Raw genomic sequence first — 24967 nt, forward strand, 5'->3', positions numbered from 1 at the left:
ACCGGTTAATCGCTAGCATTATTCCATCACTTCCCATCCCTTTCTCTAACCAAATCTTTTTACAGTTAAAGCATTATGCTTTAAATTTTAAAACAACACATACACAAGTGCATACACACAGAAACACAAAACTAAGAGAAACAAGGCTATCTATACCTTGGATATTCTGCTCAATAAACAGACACTTCTTTTAAAAACTGCCAATTTATCTTCTGATGGTATTCTCCAGTGCAACACAAGCTCTAGTCCCAACAGCAAACTGAAATTTAGATATTAAACTTTAAACACTTACCTCCTGCTCCTGTTGAAAGATGACAACTCTACCACCTTTATCTCCTGTTGCTAGTAATTCTCCAGAATGATTAAATTCTACTGTCGAAATTATATCTGCTGTATAATCAAAACAAACAAAAAGATATTAGCTTTTATCCCCCAATTCACTAGGTTTGTAGAACTTAGCATGTTTTTCCTAACATATCCCAAATCTATCAACCTCTCATCAGAAATAAAGTAAATCTAAAGTTCTTTATAAATACTTTGGTTCACCTCAACAACAAAAAAAACATTTCCCCAGAATAAACCAATATGACACCAGTTTAACAAACAGGAACACAACAAAAATAAATACTAGTGGTTTATTAATATTACATTAAATTCACGAATGTAAAGAAATCAACAACTTGTGAAACATTCTATAATGTCATTAAACATTAATAATTATCTTGACAATTTTCTTTCTTATATATTTTTCATAAGCTCCTTTATGCCAACCCAAAGATGGCCTCTAAAATTAAGGCAGATATAACTAAGATGGGGGAAAACGTAAACATAAAAATACTTTTAGATGGAATTTGAAGTCATGAATTAATACATTCAAATTATGGCCTCTTAAACAAATGTTTGCAAAAGAACACACTGATACCAGAAACGCTTTGCGCTGTGCACCTTCAGGCTGCACAACTCTTCCTACGGCTCCCAAACATTGTGGGGTTTACTAGAATCAGTAACATTGCACCCAAAGTTGGTGCTAACTTCACACAAGTTCAAATAAAATTATCGGGGTTATTTTTCCTTGCTTTTGGATACCAGAGCCATTTTGCTAAGAACAAAAATATAAGTTACAGAATTGGGCATTAAAATAAAGCAATTACACTGGACAAGTCACCATTGTTGCTAATGAATTCTTCACTATAAAGCATTATGCCAAATTAGGAAAGATTATCATATGCATTTTTAAATAAATAAGTCAACTTTTTCTACAAGAGAAGGTTGTTTTCTGGTCTACAGTAGCACCCTCTAAGAATTTAACAACATGACTTTAGATAATAAAGAACACTATATACCTTAAGTTTAAAAACTTACTGACCAATATAGCTTATCAATAATCTGTCCATCACCTGTATTTTACAATTTTCTTTTTAGTGATATTTTCCAAGTCCCATTTGGTTTTGGAAACCTTTCTTTGCATCTGCCATTATCTACAACCCAGGCATTTTACCTTTTTGAAACTCTGTGAGACCCTTCTCAAAGTTACACATGCTTTCCCAAGATATTGCACACAGTTAAGTGCACACAAAAATTAGCACACAATTTCAGAGGGTGTGGACAGCATCTCACCTCCAGGTTAAAAATCTGAGCCCGAGAGCCCACCACAGTCAGTAGTATGGGGAAGAAAGAATCAACGCACTGTTCACACTGCATGCGTACATAACACAGAGGTGTAAGACAATGAACGGACTACTCTGCAGGCCGCAGCAGTAGGTACTTAAAAGCCATTGCATGAGGTGCTCTGTACCGTACTGATTTCTGTAGTGAACAAAAGGATTAAAAACATACTTCATCTCTGACTTAAAGCTCAGCAGAGTATAGCTGAAGAGAGAAAATTAGTAGAAACGACAACATTACACAAAATACAGGGAATCACATCTTATTTGAAGGTTAGGTTCTAAAAATTAGGGAATGAGGTAAAAATCATACGCAGTAAGTTATCTTTAAATTCAATCCTTCAGACACCATCACTGTGGAGACACAAATTCCTTCTCTTGTAAATCCAAGTCAGCCAATTTTCCCCACGCCATTGATAAGTTTGTGGCTTCTGTGGCTACCCATCAAATGAAGCAACTAATTTGAATATAAAAATCATGCTGCAGCAAAAATACCTATCCTTGAACTCTAGAATATGCTCCTGGCTTGGTGAAATGCTCATAGGTGACACCAACACCAGATTTATTCTCCTCTTCACCCAATGGAATGAATAATAGGGAGATTTGGCTCAGTATTTAAATTATTTCATCTTTTTCCTAGGTCCAGACTTGGCATTCACCTGAATTAAAGAAATTACAACTCCTTGTTATGTAGATGAGCTGTTATAGCTAAAACTCAATAAAGGATGTGTGAATGATCCTGGAGCGATTAGCCTCTCTGCGGAGCAGGAATGAAAAACGGGGGGGGCAGGTGTACTGCACGATGGGCTCCATTTCTAACAGGGGGTCATCCTGATCATCCTGTGAGGTGGACAGGAGCAAATCTAAAGGTGATTAAGTCAGTACGGAGATCATTATAATAAAAGGATGGAGGAGATTTGGGGTGAGGGTGGTGGTGGCGCTTCCACACTTACATTACTCCTACAAGACAGAGCAAGCATCGGGTAATAAAGCAGCAGGCACAATACCCCAAAGTACTGAAGCTAGTACTGACTTCATAGCTAGCTATAGCGCAGTCACTGAACGTGGCCAGGAGGGGAAGAAGAGGAAGAGAGAGAGAACGCACTCGTGCGTGCCTCAGGGACGAGGGGAGTGGGGACAGAGAAGGAAGAAGAAGAAAAAAGACCAGTCATTTACTGCAACTTGCCAACAGGAATAATAAGACATTTGCTCTTATATTGTGTCACCACTTATCCCCGGAATGGTTATTTTACAATGAGAATTCCAGAGTAAAGCGAGATGTGTTCAGGACTGATCCAGCTTTGTAGCAAGAATGCCTGCAATAGGCTGAGGAAGCCCAGAGACAACTGGCCTACAGTATCCAGAGAGGCTGATCAGGAAAGGACAAGAACCAAAGCTTACAGCATAAACGCCTGAGGAAGAGAAATATTGGGTGAAAGGCATCCCATTTTCTCAATTTGTAGATTTTCTTAAAACACTAGTAGTTGTTACTATTTATCTTGCCAAAAGCCAATGAACAAAAAGAAAATTTTAGAAATAGCCAACTGAGCCACTACTTAAATAGTGTAGAGACATTTTATATATGGGCGGGGTAGGTGTCAGGACTCGTGACCTTCTTGCTGTGATTTTATACTGTATGCATTTAAGATAGCCGTAGTTCAGAGAGGTGAGTTATTTTCCTGGTTTGTATGATAGAATTTACACAGGCACTATGTCATGGTGTTCCTTCATCCCTTCCCCCAGAAAAAGAAAAAAGAAAAGAAACACCGTAACTTCTGGATGTGTGAGCCACCATGCACATAAGCACCTATTAAATCTCTAAGTTTCATGGATGATGCTTTTAAAGATTATCTGAGTCGTAAAATGCCAAGACCTCACAAGATCTCACTGGGAATATGACATGTAAAATGCATGAATAAAAAGGAGAACGAAACAAAATTATGCTTATAGACCATAACAAACATCCAGGAATGACTTACGGAGAACACTGTGAAACTGAGCTTTGAGCCCTATGTGCCACTGCACAGTGGTGAGTCTAGAAGGGGTTACAGTTTGCCGGGATTCTGCAGAGCACCCAAATCGGAAACCTCCCACGGTGAGCAGCTTGTGTATCTCAGTGTGCCATACCGATGTGCAAAAGGTGAGGAATCATTGCTCTAAAAATCATGCTCCCACATCGTGCTATACCCCGACAACCAAGGCTGGCCAAATACTGGTTATCTACGTTTTTGAACACAACAATAAATCTATTCCTAGAAAATATTCTTGTAATGCTGATTCCTATGCTATTTTAAAAAATTACATAGTAATGACTGCAGAAAGTCTACAATAGTGGTGTTCAACAGCATTTTCTGTTATAATAGAAGAGCCCTGCCTATATCTGTAGTGTCCGATACAGTCATCACTTGCCATCTGGGGCTTCTGAATTTTTAATTTTAGCACTATATGCCTAGTGGCCACCATACCAGGCGGCCTAGGTCTAAAACATTTATTTCAGAGTGAACACTAACTTTTATTGCAAAGCCAAGAATGCTAGAACAAAGAGAATTTTGAACCTTTCAACGATGCACTCTGAGTAAAATAAAGCTACCTTATTTACACGATGGTTGCCCCAGGAGGATCAGGCTGAAAATACAAATGCATTTCATGAGAATTTAGAATCCTGTATACTAGAATTTTAAAACAAACTATTAATGAAAGCTATGACTACTTGAGAACACTTTACTCTTGAGATGAAAGTAACGATAACATGCTTTAAAAAGGCAAAGACATTAACCTCCGTCAGAGCCAGAATAGGGAACTCGAAGCAGGACCCAGTGTAATACATCAACAGGGTCATGTTCTCCAAACCACCAACACAAGGCACCAAAACCAAAGCACAAAAGACTCCCTCCTTTAAAGAGAAAAGTAAGACTCTTCTCTTGGCCAATGAAAATGTTATTTTAAAATGAAAAAGTGCCTGCATTAAGATTCTACAAGAACCTTTTAATATAATGAAAGGAAGGGCTCCCCTTCAGAACATGAGTCAACGGCTCTCCTGTGCATGAAGCCAACACAAGGCACACGCCAACCTCCAAGAGCGCTCCAGAAAGGCAGCATTTAACAGGCACACTCACATTTTTGGTAAGAAAACGTAATGCTTTTATCCTTTGTTGTTAAATTCTACATACTGTTAGTAAAAACCAAGGAATTTATAGTGTGTTATATAAAATGGAATTCTTTTTTCTACACCATCAGCATTTGGGTTTCGTCCTAAGAAGGTGAAATAACTTTTTCTTTTGGGGGTGGAACGGTAACTGGTGGTGGTGGTGGGAACAACGACAACAGTATGTACTGCTGGTCAGTTTTTACTTCATCGGGCACACCACACTGTTCCCTTCTTATTACCTGCCTTCTCCATTTCTTATGGGCTATAATACTACAGATAGAATAGGACACAACCAGATAGTCAAGGGTTCAAAAATGATAATCTCAGTATAAAAATCAGATGAGACAAAATTAATAAACAGTATATACAAATGGTAGTAATTAACAATAATTACTACATATTGAGTAACCAAATCATTATTAGCTCCGAAGTTCTCTCAATACTTCATCTCTTGCATGGTGAGGTACTTAAATGGGTTACTCATTGATTTTATAATTCCATTTCAGAACTATGGCCCAAATAAATCATTTGAAAGAAACCAATTAAAATTAGTACAGAAATGGTTATAACTGTATTACCCATATAATAGTCAAACACACTTCCATATATAATAAAGAGTCAAACATACTTCAAACATCCAATAATCAGCAATATAAAAGTAACCTCTACTACATGGGTTATAAATAATGTTCTATTGGAACCCAGACATGCCCATTTGTTTATATACTGTCTTTGGCTGCAGGGTCGAATAGCTGGGACAGGCTGTACACATTTACTCTCTGGCCCTTTCCAGAAAATGCCTTTCAACAGCTGCTCTTGTATGTTAATATAATTGTATATTAACATTAAAATAACAAATACGGTTTATGTAGATACAAAGACATAACCAGTGTGTCGAAGCACACGTGTGTACAAACATAATGTGCCAGGCACTGTGCTGAGTGAACACTTACCAACATTCTCATTTAATCGTTATAATACCACTATGATATACCACTTTTAATTTATACAAGAAAACAGTGGAGCACTGAAAGATCAACTTGCCTATCACACCTCTACCCAGTGTGAGAGCAGGATTCAAATTTAGCAGGTGTGAACAATCATATGGATAGGGTGGCAGCACAGAATTCCGTAAGTCACTGAATGATGAATAAAGGAATAATGTGTAAGGGTCTGCCTCTTTACTGCCTCTTTTTCACTGCGAAGATGCCTGTGTTCAATAAAACACAAACTACATTGATTTTATACTATTTACTAATGACCACATTACAACTACTGTCTCTCCCTCTAAGTATTTTCAGCACCTGCTACATCCAAGACACTTAATGATCCACATTCTAAATTCTACCCCTGAAAGAGGCTCATAAGAAAGTGGAATGTAACCACAACAGATGAACAGTTAACTAAGGAAAGAATTTAGTAAATGTTTAAGAAAACCAAAGACAGAATGTCATAAGGCAAAAGAAACAATTACAAAACGAATTCTAAGACATCAAGACTGAGTAACTATGTAAAGATGCTCCCTCCTTTTTAAAATAAAAAAGGGAGACAGCAACGGAGAGGAATTGCTTATGCTTTTTTAACCATCTTGACTGTTGATTCCTGAAAGTTCCATTTGAAACAGCAGAACATCCATTGGATGCCGACAAACCTGATTCTTTTATTTTTCTGGCTATGATTAGGTTCTACAGCTAAATAACAGAAGAAAATTTTAAAGGTTGAAACTCGTAAAATACTATCAACATTGCTGCAGCAAATAAACCGAAAATTCACATATATGTGCCTTATGTGACATAAGACAGTAAATCTTAAGATAATCATGAGGTTCACAAAAATTCTATGAATAACCATTGTTTCTTAAAATTCTGTGTTCTGAAAATTATCTCAAAGGGACTAGTCTGGTGAAAAGAGTGTCTGCAGACTTGCTATGAGTACAGTTGCCAGTGTGGTATTCTAGATATGAAATAAACCTTTCATACCTAGAAAAAATGAACTTAACAAGTTAGCTATAGTTAATATTTTTACCAATGATATTTGCTTTCCCACAACTCTGTCTTCTCTCTCTTTGTTCCACTTCAGTAAAACCAAAGATTAACAAAGAACACGAAAACTAAGTGCATGAACAAAGGTATCCAAAGAAATAGTACCCAATGAAAATGTGCAATAATTTAGCAACTTCCTCTTTCAAAAGGTTGAAGTGAAAGACAATAGTAAAAATTAAAAATCTGTAACTGGCCTTCTGCTTCTGGCCATAAGTAAGACAATCTGGACTCATCTTCTTGCTGTTAACGACTAGAAAACAAACAAAATATAGGAAACAATTGTTTTTAGACAGTGGACAACATGGAGTGTAGGACTATGAACCCCTTAGAGAAGAGAAAAAGCGAGCCCTGTATGTGCCCCAACTTGCTGTCTGGGCAGTGTGGTGAGCCAGGAAGAATCCAAACCCTGACCAGCAATCTCAATGAGTTGTGGAAACAGAAATGGGGGCTCAGGGAAAGCTGAAGCAGCTAGAATTTGTGGGCAGAGTACAGAGAAAGAGCTCAAGGGATCTAAGCAGGGATCGTTTAGAATCTTTGGTTGATGGAGCTGAGGACATGTGGCTGACACTCTGCACTGCCCAGGAAAAGAACCAGCAGAAAAGCTTATGAGGACTTAGAATAGTTAGGGTTCGCACCAGCCAGAATTGAGAAACCTCGTAATTACTGAGGCATCAGGTAGAGTCCTCAGAAGAGTATCATCTTAGTGATGGGACTAAGTCAGCAATAAAGACTGAATTTGTCCTAACAAAGCTTAACAGCAAACTTTAAAAAGACCAAATTAACCTCAAGTTACTTAATTAAGTGCTAGAACAAAAGCCAACACTCAACAACATTAATTCACAATGTCTGGTATCCAACATAGAATCACCAGAAATGTAAAGCAGACAAATATTGACTCATAACCAGGAGAAAAACATTACCAATAGAAGCAGAAAAAGAAATGACAAAAATGACAGAATTAAGGTCCTAGCAGACAACATTAAAATAGCTGTTGTAAATATGCTCTATATGCTCAAGAACATAGAATCATGAACATGACGAGAAATGGAAGACAAAAGATAAAAAAAGGAACATCTAAAAACGAAAGATACACTGGATAGGATTAATTGATCAGACACTGCAGTAAAACCTGAAGGCCTACCAATCGAATCAAGACAAAAGGAAGAGGGGAAAAAAGAACAAAACCTGATTTGCAGGTTAGTATCAAGTATTCTAACATATGAGGTCTGATAATTAAGTTCACAAACTCATCCTAGAAAAAGTGCTACATCTCATTGCTGAATGTCACTACGGTCACCTTTGAAATACTCCCCTTGGGAAGCTATGCACCGACGCCAGTGCCTAGCCCACCCTTCAAAGCAATTTTGGAACTCTTTTTCTGGAATGGCCATCAGAGCTGTCGTCACATTACCCTTCATGTCCTGAATGTCATCAAAATATCATCCTTTCAATATTTCCTGTATCTTTGGGTAAAGAAAAGTCACTGGGGGCCAGATGAGGCGAGGACGGAGGGTGTTCCAATACAGTTATTTGTTTACTGGTTAAAACCTCCCTCGCAGACAGTGCTGTGTGAGCTGGTGCATTGTCGTGATGCAAGAGCTCCTTCGGGAACAGTTTTGCACACACCTTTCTCAAGTCAAGATTTACAGTTAAGATTTTCCGGTTTCTCTATTGATGTTTACTTGGTCTGTTATGCTTCTCAGTCAGGCGATGATTTTGACACAAAGTTTGACAACTTTTTGCAATTTTTTTTGTCAGTTCTGCTCATTACTGGCCGCCCTGACCTTTCTTTATCAGTGACGTGTTCTCTCCCCTCAGAAAAAGGTTTAATCCATTTGTGCACTGACGTTTTACTTCACGACATTATCCCCACAAACTTGGACTACCATGTCCGATTTCACTTCCACTCTTGCCAAGTTTAACAAGAAATTTAATGTTTGTTCATTGCTCTAATTCAAGCTCAGACATTCTTGCGATGGCACACAAAACCACGCAACAATTATTAACACCACTGAGCAAGACACCACCACACATCAACACAAACACAGCTGTGAGACACTGATATACCAAGATCACGAAACCTTACTGAGCTGCTTGTACAGTGCTGCCAATGAAAGCGCATTGTGGCAAGTTCGCTAATTGTCAGACCTTCTACATATCACTGCAGTCTCCCAAAAAGGTGGGGATATTTGAAAAAACTGAATAGTATGTAAATGTTCAAACATGATGACACTATAAGTAGAAGAATTGAACCAAGTATATATAAGAGTAGCAATCCAAAAACCACCAACAGCCTTGCACTGGTGATGTGACTTTGCAAAATCAGGGAAATTCTTTATAAAAGCCTCTAATCACTGGCAAAATTAAGTAAAAAAGAGTTTAACAGGACAACAGTTCATTATATATACCAGGGCTGCCAAAAAAGTGTATACACATTTTAAGAGATGTTATCTATGCCCAAGCAGTAGTTCGCCATAATCAGAAGAGTCTGGACTCTGATGGTAACCACTTTGAGCACCTCTTGCAATTGCAGAAGTCAGACGTGACTTGTATTCATCTTTTGTGATCAGTATATATTGAGTATTACAATTTTAAGTTTTCCTTTATTAAAATGGGTATACATTCTTTGGGCACCGTGTGTGTGTGTGTGTGTGTGTGTGTGTGTGTGTGTAAAATAAAAGGTATGGTGAAGATATAACAGCTAAATCTTTACGTTCAAAGAAGATTTATATACTTCGCTATATATAAATCGCTGCATATACTTCAGGGTTATTAGGAATAGAGGAGCTGACAAAAATCATAATTATAGTAGAAAGTTGACATATTCTTCTCCACACCTGGCAAATTTTTTATAAAAAGTGGGGGGCAGGGATGGGGGCAATTTGGGGTGGAGAAAGGATACTTGACAAACATAACTGACAAACAGAGTTTATTACACATATAAAAATATATATTGCCTCCAAAGACCTATGCAGTTTTTAAGAAACTCATAGTGAGCCAGAGAATCCCTTAAAGAAGAATTGTCTAATTATAAGTGTAAAGACCATACTCTAACCATAATTAAATAAGCTAAAGAATAATAACCATTGGTTCTAAAACCACTTGGTAATCTTAGAATGCTAAAGGCAAAGAAAAAAATCAGTATTGCAATAAAAATACTTTAAAAAGATTTATAGGAACCTAAGTATATAAATATTTGAGAGCATTGTTTTTGTAAAAAACTATAACCAATTTATAAAAACTAGAAGACTAAGAAAACCTGAAATACCAGCACCAAGAGATAAGATAACCATAGGCAATAACTGAGTTTTAGCAAACTCACGTAAACTGCAAAATATATCAGATGTATTATTTATATATGATTTCTGTAAAATCACTTAACCCCGGATTAAAATTTCTCTTTTTTAATTTGACAAAGAAACTACTTTGTAAAAAACATACAATCATAACTCTAAAAGTGAGACCCACTTCTGAGAAAACCACTATGGTCATTTTAGTAGATACCTTTCCCAAGTTCGTCCACGTGTACTTCACATGCTCAGTACAAAACTAACAGATCTATTTAAGTTGAGAAAAAAATGTTGTCTACAATTTATTACTGAGTTTTTAAAAAATGTTACAAAGCATGTTTGAACCTTTTTGTATAACATTAATAAAACAATCAGAGCTTTATGGAATTAGAGCTTAGCTATAAGGAGACCAAGGAAGAGATGCTTGATAACTGTTAGTATAACAGTAACATGAAAACGGACAATAAATGAATGTCTACAAGGTAAATAAAGTAATGAGATACCACTACACACCATTCAAATGACTGAAATAAAAAAATAAAGAATCCTTAGTGCTGGTATCAAGCAACTGGAACTCTCACATACAGCTGGCAGGAATGCAATGAGGCATACCCACGTTGGGGAAAAAACAAACTTTGGCAGTTTCTTATAAAGTTAAACACCATGTAACCCAACAATCTCATTACTGCATATTTACCCAAGTAAAATAAAAACTTAAGTTCACACAAAAACCTGATGTACATGTTCACAGCAGCCTTATTTATAACTGCCCCAAACTGGCACAACCCAAGCGATCCTCCCCTGGGGTCTGAGTAAACACAATGTGGGACATCCATACAATGAAATACCACTCAACAATAAAAAGGACAAACTGCTGATACCAGCAATAACATAAATAAAACTCAAAATACATCATGTTAAGCAAAAGCAGCCAGATTCAAAAGGCTACGTATGATTCCATTTATATGACATTCAGGAAAAGTCACAGCTAGAGGGACGTATCGGTGGCTGTTAGGGACTAGGGGTGGGGTAGAGGTTGACCTCAAAGGGACATGGAACTTTCTGGAGTAATGGAACTACTTTTTATCTTAAGTGACTATACGAGGTCTGACAATTGAGTTCCCGAACTTCTTGCAATGATGTTGCTAACCTTTTTAGATATCAGAGAGATTATTCATTATAAGTTTGTAGCAACTGGACAATTAACCAAGTTTACTATTTGGAAGTCCTGAAACGGCCGCATGAAAAAGTTGGACGACCTGAACTTTTTGTCAACAATTCATGGCTCTTGCATCACGACAATGCACCAGCTCACACAGCACTGTCTGTGAGGGAGTTTTTAGCCAGTAAACAAATAACTGTTTTGGAACACCCTCCCTACTCACCTGACCTGGCCCCAGTGACTTCTTTCTTTACCCAAAGATAAAGGAAATACTGAAAGGAAGACATTTTGATGACACTCAGGACATCAAGGGTAATATGACGACAGCTCTGATGGCCATTCCAGAAAAAGAGTTCCAAAATTGCTTTGAAGGGTGGACTAGGCTCTGGCGTTGGTGCATAGCTTCCCAAGGGAGAACTTCGAAGGTGACCATAGTGATATTCAATGAGGTATGGAGCACTTTTTCTAGGATAAGTTCATGAACTTAACTGTCAGATCGTGTATGACTGTATGTTGTTGTTTTTTTTTTAAATCAAAGCTCGAAGAACTATGCTAAAAGAGATGACTTTCAATATATGTAAATTATACCGTAAGAAAACAACAATAAAATCCAGATACTGGAATCTCATCGAAAATACTAACCTGATGTTTTACCTACTGGTTATATAATGCTTTTCCTGCTCTATAACCATCAAGGTTCTCTAAGGAGTACCTTAAATTTTCGGGTAATCCTGACATTCAATTTACTCCATAGTATGAATACTGAAGTACGTACACCATCTTACTTTCTAGTACCATAGCATTCACAAATTCTCTAGGAAGGTTGTTTTATACCTGCAACATACGATATACTTATGCCCACCTTCATGCCTCCTTTAGCTTGGATATAGTGTCTACCTTGCCTAAAATACCTCTTTTCCTCTCCCCATTCCTTTATTCCTTCTGTATGCGGCACATAACCAAGAAACAAAAGAGAGAAAAAGGAACTGAATTCATATTGTATCTCTAGAGATGTAGCAGCACACCGGAAGGCTAATGTCTATAAGATACAATAAAAGAAAAACATGATTTTTACACAGTAACTAAATAAGACAAGTGGACTAGGAAAAAATATTTGTATTTCTAAAAACAGTTCATACAACATATGAAGACAAGTCACAGAATAATAATACTGGTAAAATATAAAGAAATATCCAGTCAAATCAAATTAAAAATTTTTTTTTATTACGATATCATCTTCTATCTCTTAAACTACAGGAAACACACAAACTGTTCAAAAGACTGATCTTTACCTACACTGGAGATAGTATATATTACTTTAGACAATTATTTCATAATTTATACCAAAAAGCCATAGAGTATTCATTCCCTTAGAACTATATGTCAGCTCCAGAAGTCATCCTACTGAAACAATCACCCCCCAAATTTTTCATGCATAAAGATGCTCACTAATGTCTTTAAATTATCTGAAGTGTTAGAGAATATAAGAGAAACATCAAATGTACTTATCCTGCCAATAACCTTTCACATTTTGCTCCAGTTTTTCCTGCAATCCTCCTCCCTTTTCACCCCTTCCTCTTCATTAACCATCAGGCAAGAACAAGATCCCTGGGGACGTAGTCTCAGCTCTATTTAAGTAATAATCTGACCATGAGTTAGTCAATTAATCTTTATGAACTTCAAATTTCTCATCTGCAAAGCAACACGGATAGATGATCTCTCTCTTCAGAGAATATCTCTTTCACAGAACACATACAACATGTACTCAGACACTTAAACTCCACACATCTTGGGGAAGAAAACAGAATAATGACTAGAGAAAAAGAACATGCTTTTTAAAGAAAACTTCCAGTATGGAATATTGAAGACCCGAAAGGACAACACATTGCAAAAGCTGTGGAACTCGACCCATGACCATGGATCTCCACTAGACATCTCACTCTTGACAAAAAATGGATCTCAGGCTTATTTCTTTTAAACCTGTAATTCATCAACAGTGATTTTAATGAAAAGTTACTTTCAGTAAATTACAAGCCAATTAATGGTGAGATCAGAATGGAAGAGGGACAAGAAAGCATGACCATCCGTGTTCTGCTCATCTCCCACAGTGCTGCCGCAGCAGACCACAGTACTGGAGAGCCTCACGTCCTGTCATTCTTCACTACATGTTTGAGATGGGATGTCCCTCACTTCTACACAGAAAGATTAGAAACGACTTAACTGCAAACGATAATGTACATACACACAACAGAAAAGTTCCCCACTTTTCAAGCATCACTGAACAAAACCTGTATAGAAGAGTTGAGCTGAATCTTTCTGTTTTCCATAAATTTATTTTAGCATAATTTTCGACTTACAGAAAAGTGCAAAGATATTACAGACTTCCTATATAACCTTCACCTAGTTTCTCCTACTGTTTACATCTTACATTACTATGGTACATTTGTCACAACTAAGGAACCAAGACTGGAATATTATTAACTAAACTCCATACTTTATTCAGATTTCACTAGTTTTCCCCTAGTGTCCTTTATAAACCGTTCCAGGATCCCTTCCAGGAACCCAAATTATTCAACAATCATGTCTCTTTAGTTTCCTCTGGTCTGTGAGAGTTTCTCAGACCTTTCTTGTTTTTCACGACTTTGACAGTTTTGAAGGGCACCGGTCAGGTACTTTGCGGTATGTCCCTCAATTTGAGATGGTCAGGTGTTTTTCTCATGACCACACTACAATTATGGGTTACTGGCAGGAAGACCAAGGTGAAATGTCATTCTTATCACATCATATCAAGGACATATCCTATCAATATAACATACTGATGATAACCTAGATTATCTGACCAAGGTAACATTTCTGCCAGGTTCCTCCACTATAAAGTGACCTGCCCACCCTCACCCCCCCATACAAAGTACTCTGGAAAGAAGACACTAAGTACAGGCCACATTCCAGGGATGAGGGGTGTTAAACTCTACCCATTTGAGGGGGAGGGAATATCTATAAATTATTTAGAGTTCTTCTGTATGGGAAATTTGTCTCTTCTGCCCCATTTATTTATTCAATCATGTATCAGTATGAACTCACGGACATTTACTTCATACAAATACTATGTAAGTTCTCGTGTTGCTCAAATTGTTCCAGATTTGGCCACTGAGAGCTCTTTCAGATTGGTTCCTGGGTCCTTTTGACATGTTCCTATCCTTCCGTTTGAGCACTTCTGGAAGTTTTTAAAAAATGCGTTAATTTTCATATATTCTTAATTAAATATGACTTCTTTTATTCCACAGTTATATACTAAGTTTTAAGAACTGAACTCTCTCAGTGAGTTCTGAATGAAAAGTATAAACATATTGAGAACAAAAGAAATAATCAGAGTAAATGTCAGCACTATCACTCTCATCCTTGCAGTGTTCTGACCATGACTAAGATTTCTGTCCTGGAATAGATTTCTCATCTGGTCAGCTGAGGTTCTAAAAGTTAAGAAACAGAACGTGTTAACTTTCTTAGAAGTTGTAACATGCCTACAAGTTGGAGTTCACAATAGTAACCTTCCGGTACTCACCATGCTTTTCTTTTCAGATGTTGGGGAGGTGGGGTGAGAAAGCAGGTATACTGACCCCCTTTATGTCTGTTAAAGGCAAGGGCCTACTGTCAAAACATTCTGGCACATAAACTGAATTCTTATTTTAACGTGGTTTGTTTCAACACTTAAGAGCTCCCATTAAGAAGCATACTATTTTCTTTGGACACATGATCCGTTTTCATGATCTTTTTTCCTTTATTAGTTCACTATATGCCCTATATGGCAAACTTTAGGATTGGCCCAACTCAGCTAATGAGAATATGACTAACTCAACTTTCTCCTCAAAGGTAAGTAATCACTCCCCAATATAAGAATATACTTTACAAGATCATGCATCTATAAAATGCTAGTTTTTTGTTAAAGGCGGCAGCAGGCTAGCTTTAGGTATAGTTATACTTTCTCTATAGACCACGATGATACTTTTATCACTTAGTCATGTTGACCTCTAGAGGGAGCTCAAAGTTCTTGTTACTTTTTCCCAAAGGTCAGGACACTCCACAAATGCAGTATATTCAAAATCCAAGAATATTTTATTATGGCACCCTAAAGAGCAAGTTAAATGTATGCCATCCCTGTAGGAATGTACTGCTCGCTCCTCAGAAGTGAATAAGGCTTCACTTGCCCCAGGGGGAGCAGGCCTCAACTATTTGTTCTCTCCCCTCCAGACTCCTGTGACTCCAAACATTCTTTCTCACTTGGCATCGACTAGGGATAGTACCTCTTGTAGCCAGAGAGGCTGAAAGGAGAGCAGCTATAGGCACTGAGGGCACATGCTTCCTCTTGCTGGCTCTTGGACTCAGTGCAGCAGGCCAGCACACTTCTGTCTTCCTCATGTCATGCCACACACACAATACAGTATTTGTGTGGCACACTAATATAAGAGTAAGATGAGGCTGCCCATGTATGCCCAGGAACTCGTCAGCTAAGCCCCCCACCCCACCTAGGCACCCACACCCAAAGATGGAGGGATCATTATCTTAGTAGACTTGTAACACATTCTTGGGGCCACACCTGTAGGGAACTTGTGCAGGAAATGACCAGAAGTCAAACTGCCAAATCCCCACTTCAACTGTCTATATACGACCTTGCTCGAGGAAGTAACTCAGTCTCTTAAAGACTGTTTCCTCATCTTTAAATTCCGACCTCATGGACTTACTTTGAGAGCTAAATAGGCCATAAATACAAAGAAATGAGCCTCATACGAGGCATGCTGGTAATCAGAAGATGTTGGCTGGGGTTTGTTGCACAAAGTAGAAACAAGCATTTAACCTTATTTGTTTCTAGGCTATGCAAGTCAATCTAGCCCAGGTAACAAGTTCTCCAAATGTCCAGCTTAGCTCCCTGAAGCCTGAGGCTAAAGCCCAAATTAGTCAAGTGTTACAGAGACCTTGTTTCGATGCTTCTTTGCATAGACACAAAAGAGGCCTCAGGTTGGAGCCTGACTGGTCAGGGATAGGATCTCTACTCCTGTGTCTCTTAGCAAACTATCGCCTCGATTACACCATGATTTTCAACACTTAAGTAAGTACTAACTTACTTTATAAGTTAGTATAAGAACTTTTCTGAACCTCTGACTCTGAACAGGAACATGTTATGTGATAAGCTCAATAAAGACCACTCACTGGCTATCGATGCTCATACAAAACCTACATTGGAATGTTGTCATGGGAGTCAAGGTCCATAGGGTAATTTCCAGAGATGTGTTCTGGAACCAGTCTCCCTTCTTTTTAACTTGTTCCTGGATAATCTGATACCATGTTTGGATAAAATGGAATGGAACCATACCCTCCTGCAACAAAGAACAAAAAGATAAACAGTTGCTAATAAATTTAGTCTACAGGAGTGATCTTAACAAACAAGCCTTGGTGTATTGTTATATATAATGTTAGAAAAGAGAGCTCTAAATGAACCATTCTAAACCTAAAGTTACCATCTTCGTTAGATGTTCACCAACTTATATCTGGCTCATAATTAATTCCACAAAGCAAATCACCTCATTAAGTTGCCTTATCAAATACAATGCAAACAGTTTCTCATGGAGACTATACAAAAAAGTAGCACTGCACAAAGCTCCTGCACATCTATCTACGCATGCGTTCAGATATTTTTATAACCAGAATGGGTATCTGGTTATTATTAGGTTGGTGCGAGAGTAACTGTGGTTTAAAAAGGTTAATAATTGCGAAAACCGCAATAACTTCTGCACCAACCTAATAACATCTGCCTAAAATCTTTACAAACTGCGACTGTTTTAGCCATGCTATAAGAACCAGAAAGCACCTCGTTTTCTATTTGTCTTGGCAGAGTCACACCCAATTCAAGTTTGTTTTGACAGGATTCCTCCAGCTTATCAATAAACTGGGCACAAAGGGACAGAATATTTAGAGAAAGAAGCTAGAGATCTCTAAGGTATACTAAAGAAAATCTTATAGACTTTATTCCAATGGCAAAATGGAGCCCACTGGGGAGTTTTAAAAGCAGTAATCCAATTAGACATGCCCTCAGATGACTGAAACTGAGGTAATCTGGGAGAACTGGAAACAGGGAGCGCAATAAGAAGGAAATCTGGAGACCAGCCTGGAGTCACTCCAGAAATCCTGGTGTATAATGATCATGATCTAATCCAGTGCAGTACAGCAACATTACCACAAGTAGCCAACATTTAAAATGCACTTACAGTGTGTTAGGTATTTAATTCTCACAAGAAACCTATAAAGTTGGTTGTATTAATATATCCATTTAACAGAGGAAGAAACTAAAGCATAAAGGCAAAAGAGGGGACAGAAGTATACAGATTTTAAATTTCATTTATGAAGTATATAAAGCAAGATTTGATAACTGATTAGGTGTGGAGAGCTAAAAATGAAAGAATAATATCCAGGTCCTCGATGCTGGCTGAATGTATCTGATACCATTAATGAACATTTACCTTACGTTAAATATTATTTAACAGCCATCTAAATGTCAGGTACAACTTCAGGTTATAGAAAAAACCTAATATCCATTGGCTAAATAATACAAAAGATTTTATCATCAATGATTTCACCAAAACTCTTAAAAGAAATACATTATGTACTATTACAAAAAAAACCCAAAAAACAGTTAAATAATTGTTTTTGTTCATCTTTTCCTTTTTTCACCCTTTTCCTCTTGGTTCTGGTAGATTAGTTTGCTCAAGGTGATAATTTCCTGATCTTGTTTTCAATTGTATTTACACTGCAATTCACGTTTCCGTTTTAAACAATTGTAATCGTATTTTTTGAAATGACTTGAAGTTATTTTCACATGATTCCATTTTCAAAGATGCAATTTCTTTCATGCATCTCACTGAAAAAGAGAATTAAACATTAAAAAGGTTTTCTCCACTTACTTGAACTAAAAGTTTATTCCTCTAATTCCAAGAACTGGTCTTATTTTTTATAAATCTTGTGGATTTTTTGTTGTTTTGTTCATTCCTTATAGAGTCATTTCCTCAACAAATATTTTGCTGAGTATTCATTATATGCTAGGTACTCTAGCTCAGCTCGTATTTCTATTAATAGGTGCTAGGGATACAAGACTAAATAAGAGACAAAAAAAAAACCCTGCCCTCCTGAATCTTGTATTCCAGTGATGGGATACACTGGATAATCCAGTAATGAGATACAGTAGAACAAATTAATAATAAATATACAATGTATCAGGTAGTGCTAAATAATACTATAAAAATACACAGACCAATAGGAGAATAGAAAGTAATGGTAGGGGAGCATTTCAGGTAGGGTCGTCAGAGAAAGCCTCTCTGGGGAGGTGATTAGGCAAAGACCAAAATAAAGAGGGATTTAATTAGTCATCTAAACTTGTAAAAGCAAGTAATCCAAACAGAGCACCTAAGTAGAAATGAGTTTGCCAAGGTTGGTAAGACTAGCGCAGAATAAAGTGGTGGAGAAGATGCAGCATTTAGCAGACACCAGATCATATACATAGCCTTGTAGGCAGACTGCGGATTGGTTGTATGACTGGCAATAAGCCACTGGAGAGTCTCGAATTTATGTTTTAAAGTGATCATCTGTTGTGCAAATATAGTGCAAAATTGGAAGAAAGAAGAATTTTCCTAAATTACTGCAATAGCCTAAGCAAAAGATGGTAATGGTCTGAATTCAGGTGGCAGCCACAGATAAATCAATGAATTCAGAATATATTCTGAAGATAGAACTACTACAACTAGCTGAAGAGAGGATGACTCCAAATTTTCAGAATCCAGCCCTATAGAGCAAAGCAGTGCCTCTTACTGGGGAGAAACATACTAGAAAGGAGCAGGTTTATGGTCAAAAAGCAGCCTAAAATTCCGTATTTACATCTTTGGTGTTGATTTCAACCAGGCATGCAAGTAGAAATGTCATGTAAGCAGCAAGACAGATTTCACAGCAGTTTAGGGAAGGAAAAGGAGGAAAAATAGGGTATCATCAGCTAATACAAGGTATTCGAAGGCTAAATGTGATTTCCTAGGGAGTACAAATTTTAAAAAAAGAGGTCTGGTCTGAGGACTGAGCCTTGATGCTCTCCCACATTTAGCACTGAAGAGGAGGAACAAGCTTTTGCAAAAAAACCCCCAGGTTTTTGCAATTATTTTTAACCTTTTAAACCACAATTATTTTTGCACCAACCTAATCGAAAAAGGGATTGTGCAGGAGCTACTGGGAAGGTAGGAAGGTTTTCTGGAAGCCAGACAAAGGCAGTGTTTCTAAAAGCATGCTGTGATGAACTGTGTCAAAAACTTGTCAGAGATCAAGGAAAGTGAGGGCTGAGAATTGATTTCAACAAAAGCGGTTTCAGTGGATTACTATCCTTAAAATAAAAGCTGTTTTCTGTGGTTTTATTTTATGGTTGTGAAAAGCAGCAGCTCTGGAGTTGAGTTATATAGGTTGAAATCAGACTGTTCCAGCAGTCTGAAATTTGGCTTACATATAGGGCATCCTCTTTAGACCTGCCATCGATGAAGACTTTCCCTTACTTTTATGTATCTTTGTTTATTCTGGAACACAAAGGGTTAAACAAAACAGGACTGTGAAGCTGACTGACTCATCATGCTTCTGAGTTGCAGGCTTTCTCAGTTGGCTGAGTGTACTAAGAGCAGTATTTTTTTCAAGAAAAGTTCTTGAGTGACATACTTTGAGTCATTGTAAGCCTGAAAAATTTTGTTGCCTTGCCTACGGGAAGGACAGTTTCAGTCAATTTAAAATTCTTAGGTTATATAAGTTTTTCCTCAGTTTTCCAGGTGCCACTCCACTATCTTTTAGCATAGCACTGTCCAACGAAACTTTCTGTGAGAACCGAAACGTTCTATCCTACACATGGTAGCCACTGGCCAGCCACATAGTAAGTAGCACTTAAACTAGCAGCAGTGAAACGGAAGAAATGCATTTAATTAATTGCAGTGAAATTTAATAACCATATGTGGAGAGTGGTTACCACTAGCTGGACAGCAGAGTTGTAGCATACAGAAGACAAAGGCAATGCCTAAGTGAGAGACCTTCCTTTGCACTAACGTGTTTCTTGTCTGGATAATTGTACTATTTATTTCTATACCCTAAAATTTAAAATTCCACTAGGCTATCCTTAGGTATGGATCTCACTCATTTTGCTTGGTATGTAGTTTAGTTATCTGTAAGAAAATAATATTAATGGGTCTTACCATGTGGGGGTTATGGAGAATTTTAAATGAGCTTCAACTTGACAAATACTTGGCACATATTAAGTGTTCAATAAATGTTAGCTACATTCCCCAAGCACTTCTGATCAGTTCTCTTGGGCTCAGGAAAAGTTTTACTGTTTCTCCGACTTTATCTTTTATCTGTTTCCTCTGACCCTTTACTCTGAAGTTTTATTACACACTGGATCTATTCTTTGTGTTGCTTATATTTTTGCCTATAATTTTTTCATCTTATTTTTCCTCTGAATTGTGGGAATATTTCTAAAGCCCTGCTGCTACCTGCCTCCAAAGAGTCAACAGTTAAGAATTACAAATTTCACTTAAGAACTCCTTTCTGCTCCGATTCTTATCCTTCAAACACTCATGAGTCTCCTTGAGAATACTAATGAGTTGTTCTTTAAATTTCAACATTTTCTCGTGTTTCTGGCAGTCAGTCTGTTTCACAGAAAATCACCCGACCACCTTCTTTCAGATTACGGAGTCCATATGTGTCTTGTCTATCTTTTTGTACATTCAGCTTTAAAGAGAAAGGTCTATGTTTATATAATATTGGAGATTGTGCTGGGTTCAAGCAGAAAACATTTAGAACCAAGTTCAAATCTGTTTTTGGGAGGAGGGATGCTTCCACTGTTACTTTTCTGTATTAGTTCTCAATTGATACCTAACAAATAACCCCAAATTTAGCACCTTTAAATAACAAACTGTATTATCTCACAGTGTCTGTGGATCAGGAATCCGAGTGTGGCTTAGCTGAGGGCATCTAGCTCAGGGTCACTCACAAGGCTGCAGTCAATTTATCAGCCAAGGCCTCTGTCATCTGAAAACCTAATGGTGAAAGAGTCTGCTTGCGATCCAAGCTCATGCACACGGCTATTGGCAGGTATCAGGTCTTCTCTGGCTGTTGGCTTCCCTTCCCTGTGGAGCTCCTTGCCATGTGGGCTCCTCAGGGAAGCTCACAAAATGGGAGATGATTTCCCTCGGAGCAAATGAGAGCTGGCAGCCCAAAAAAGAAGCCAAAGCCTTTTTGTAACCTAACCTTGAAAGTGACATCCCATCACATTTACCATACTTTGAGAAGCAAGCCACTAGATACAGCGACACATTAAGGGGAGGGAATTACACCCAAGGACATGAATACTAGGAGGCAGGGAGTATGGGAGGCCACTTTAGAGACTGCCTGCCACACTTCCTTGGTCAGCAAAGAGTCAGCAATATGTAGTCAGGTGCAGGGTTGCAGACCCAAGAAGGGCTGTAGCTTTAGAGCAGGAAAGTTTCAACTTTGTGCTCCATGATGAGTCTCTTTCCTGCAACCATGGGTAGCTAGCCTCTCTCCACTGGTCATACTCCCCTTGGTAAGACCATTCTGAGCCATTTGGTTTCGAATCTCTGCTTCAAAGTACAATATATGGACCACCCTTCAATCGTAGCTCTGGCTGCTCAAAGTTCCTTTACTCATACCCCATGAGGGATTTCCACCACACAAATGAACACCAAGTCAGCTAGTAAGGACTTCCCTCACTGTTTTTCATTTATGCCATTTCTTGCTAAAATTCCTTTCAGTTTAGTTATGGCACCCTTCCAGGGTTTCTAGGAGGAGACGGAACTCTCCCCATTATGCTAGTTGGTCATTTCAGTGTGTATTTGTCTATTTGTTTTAACACATGGGCTTATTTATTAGATCACCGTTCTATACCACAAGTCAACATATAGCTATTTAAGTAAAGCACTTTATACATTCTTTAAAAGACTCTGTTTTCACAAATGTGACAGGAAATGCTTGTTGGTTTTCCTAGCCATATAATTCAATTCTATTAGTGGATAAAACATAGATGCTTTAATCCACATCATCAATTCCCAGGATATATTCTACTATGATAATCTAAGTAACTGAATTTTGCTGATTTCTAAAAAATACCACGTCACCAAACTTTGTTCAGTTTGAGATATGACTAATTACAAAACTTAGTAAGCACAGAAACACTTTAACAATATACCTACAATCTTAAAAGGAGCTCAGAAGAACATACCACAGGGTTGTAAAGATGTCCCGACAACTATGTACCCAGCAGTGGCCACATTGTGGAATGGAAATAATATTTAATCAAAGACAAATCTTTAGTCAGAATATCAACAGCATTCTAACTCACAAACCAAAGTATCCATTTTTGGTTTAACAATGAAAAAAAAATTTCCCTGTATCATATTACTCTACCCCATCCTCATTCCACTGCAGGTAATTTATTCACCCTATTTCCTTAGAACAGTCATAAAGAGGGTAGGAGGAGAATCAATAAAAACTAAGTCAGATGTCAACAAATGTTCTGATCTGATACTCTGGTAGAGAGAACGTCTAGTCTACTGGATAGTCAGAATTCAGGCTCTTTGTCCCCTGCTGATGAATACACGGGGAACAGAAATAAGAAGGGAATTAACACAAATGTGTTACCCGTGGCCACCCCATACTGCTACATGGGACCTAACCTGCACAAGCAGTCATCCTGTACAAACAAAGAGTGCCTAAGGATTAAACCCTGCATCTCATCTAATCAGATTTCTAGGTAGTATGTTCTTAGTCAAAGACAAAGGACTTCCGAACATTTTAGCACTTCACTTAAGGAATAAAATTACTTAGTATCTCAGCAAAGTTGCAGGATACAAAATCAACATAGAAATATCAGTTGCACTTCCATACACTAGCAATGAACAATCCCCAAAGGAAATCATATAAAAAATTCCTTTTACAACAGCATCAAAAGGAATACAATATTTAGGAATAAACCTAATCAATGAGGTGAAAGACTTATACACTGAGAACTACAAAACATTGCTGAAAGAAATTAAAGACAGACATATAGTTCAAGGAAGAGTCCAGAAATAAACTCTATTCTGTACTCCACATATTGTCACATGTGACCCTTGCACATATGATCAAATGTTTTTTGACAAGGTCTTTTCAACACACAGTGCTGGGAAAACTGGATATCCACATACAAAAAAGAATGAAGTTGGACCCGTACCATACACCACTTAAAAAAAATTAACTTTAAATGGATCAAAGGCCTAAACATAAGACCTAAAACCATAACTCTTGGAAGGGCGTCCGGTTCGCTCAGTGGTTAGAGCGCCAATCCTCATAAAACGAAGGTCGCTGGTTGGATTCCCACATGGGCCAGTGAGTTGCACCCCCCCACACACTACGTGTTTCCCCAAAAATAAGATCTAGCCAGACAATCAGTTCTAACTGTGTCTTTTGGAGCAAAACTTAGCATAAGACCCGGTCTTATTTTACTGTAATATAAGACCTGGTCTTTAATATAATATATAATATAACATAATATAATACCGGGTCTTGTTTTGTTCCAAAAGACACATTAGAGCTGATTGTCCGGCTAAGTCTTATTTTCAGGGAAACAAGGTAGATTGGAAAAACAACTCTTGGAAGATCACATAAGGAAAAAGCTTCATGACACTAGGTTTGGCAATGACTTCTTGACTATGACTAAAAAAACAAGCAACAAAAGAAAAAAAATAGATAAACTTAACTTTATCAAAATAAAAAAACTTTTGCGCATCCAAGGACACAGTTAACAGTAAAAAGGCAACCCATGGAATGAAAAAAATATGTGCAAATCATGTATCTGATACCAGATTAATATCCAGAATATATGAAGAAAACTCCTACAATCATACAAAAGAATTTTAAAACAGGCAAAGAACTTGAAAAGACATTCTCTAAAGATATAAAAATGGCCGAAAAAAACCAGGAAAAGATGCTCAACCTAACTAATCATCTGGGAAAGATAAAACCACAATGAGAAACCACTTCACATCTATTAGGATTGCTAGTATCAAAAGACAAAAACAAAATAACTAGCGTCAATGAGAATGTGGAGAAATTAGAATCCTAGTACACTGCTAGTGCAAAAGTAAATGGTGTAGCCACCGTGGAAAAGGATGACAGTTCCTCAAAGAGTTAAACACAGAATTTACCTTATCATCCAACAATTGCACTTCTGGGTATACACCCAAATTAATTCAAAGCATGGACTCAAACAGAAACTCAGAAGCTAATGATTCACAATAGCGAAAAGGTGGAAGCAGCCCAAATGTGCATCAACAGATGAATGGATAAACAAAATGGTATATAGGTACATACAATGGATTACTCAGCCTTAAAAACGAGAAGTCCAACCCGTGCTCTAACACTGATGAGGTCTGTTATGGACTGACTGTTTGTATCCCCCTCGATTCACATTGGGGTTGAAATCTACCCCTCAGTGTGATGACATTAGGAGGTGGGGCCTTTGGGAAATGTCTAGGTCATGAGGATGGAGCCCTCCTGAATGGGATTAGTGTCCTTACAAAAGAGACCCTGGAGAGCTCTCACCC

At 37.7% G+C, this 24967-nt stretch overlaps 1 protein-coding gene across 2 annotated transcripts in view; it reads right to left on the bottom strand.

Moving 5' to 3' along the window:
* The window catches only part of PPP2R2A (protein phosphatase 2 regulatory subunit Balpha), a 72881-nt gene that overhangs the window by 22565 nt on the left and 25349 nt on the right, over window positions 1-24967 (bottom strand). The window contains exons 1-2 of one of the 2 annotated variants that reach the window (XM_081077667.1): window positions 16537-16675; window positions 293-390 (exon numbers count right to left, since the gene is read on the bottom strand). In XM_081077667.1, coding sequence (XP_080933793.1) covers window positions 293-390; window positions 16537-16669 — 231 coding nt within the window. In that variant the 5' untranslated portion in view covers window positions 16670-16675. Of the gene's footprint in view, window positions 1-292; window positions 391-16536; window positions 16676-24967 lie in introns of those variants that run through there. The other variant, XM_081077668.1, reaches the window with a different exon arrangement.

The sequence above is a fragment of the Rhinolophus hipposideros genome (genome assembly GCF_964194185.1).
Source record: "Rhinolophus hipposideros genome assembly, chromosome: 16".
NCBI classification, from domain to species: Eukaryota; Metazoa; Chordata; class Mammalia; order Chiroptera; family Rhinolophidae; genus Rhinolophus; species Rhinolophus hipposideros.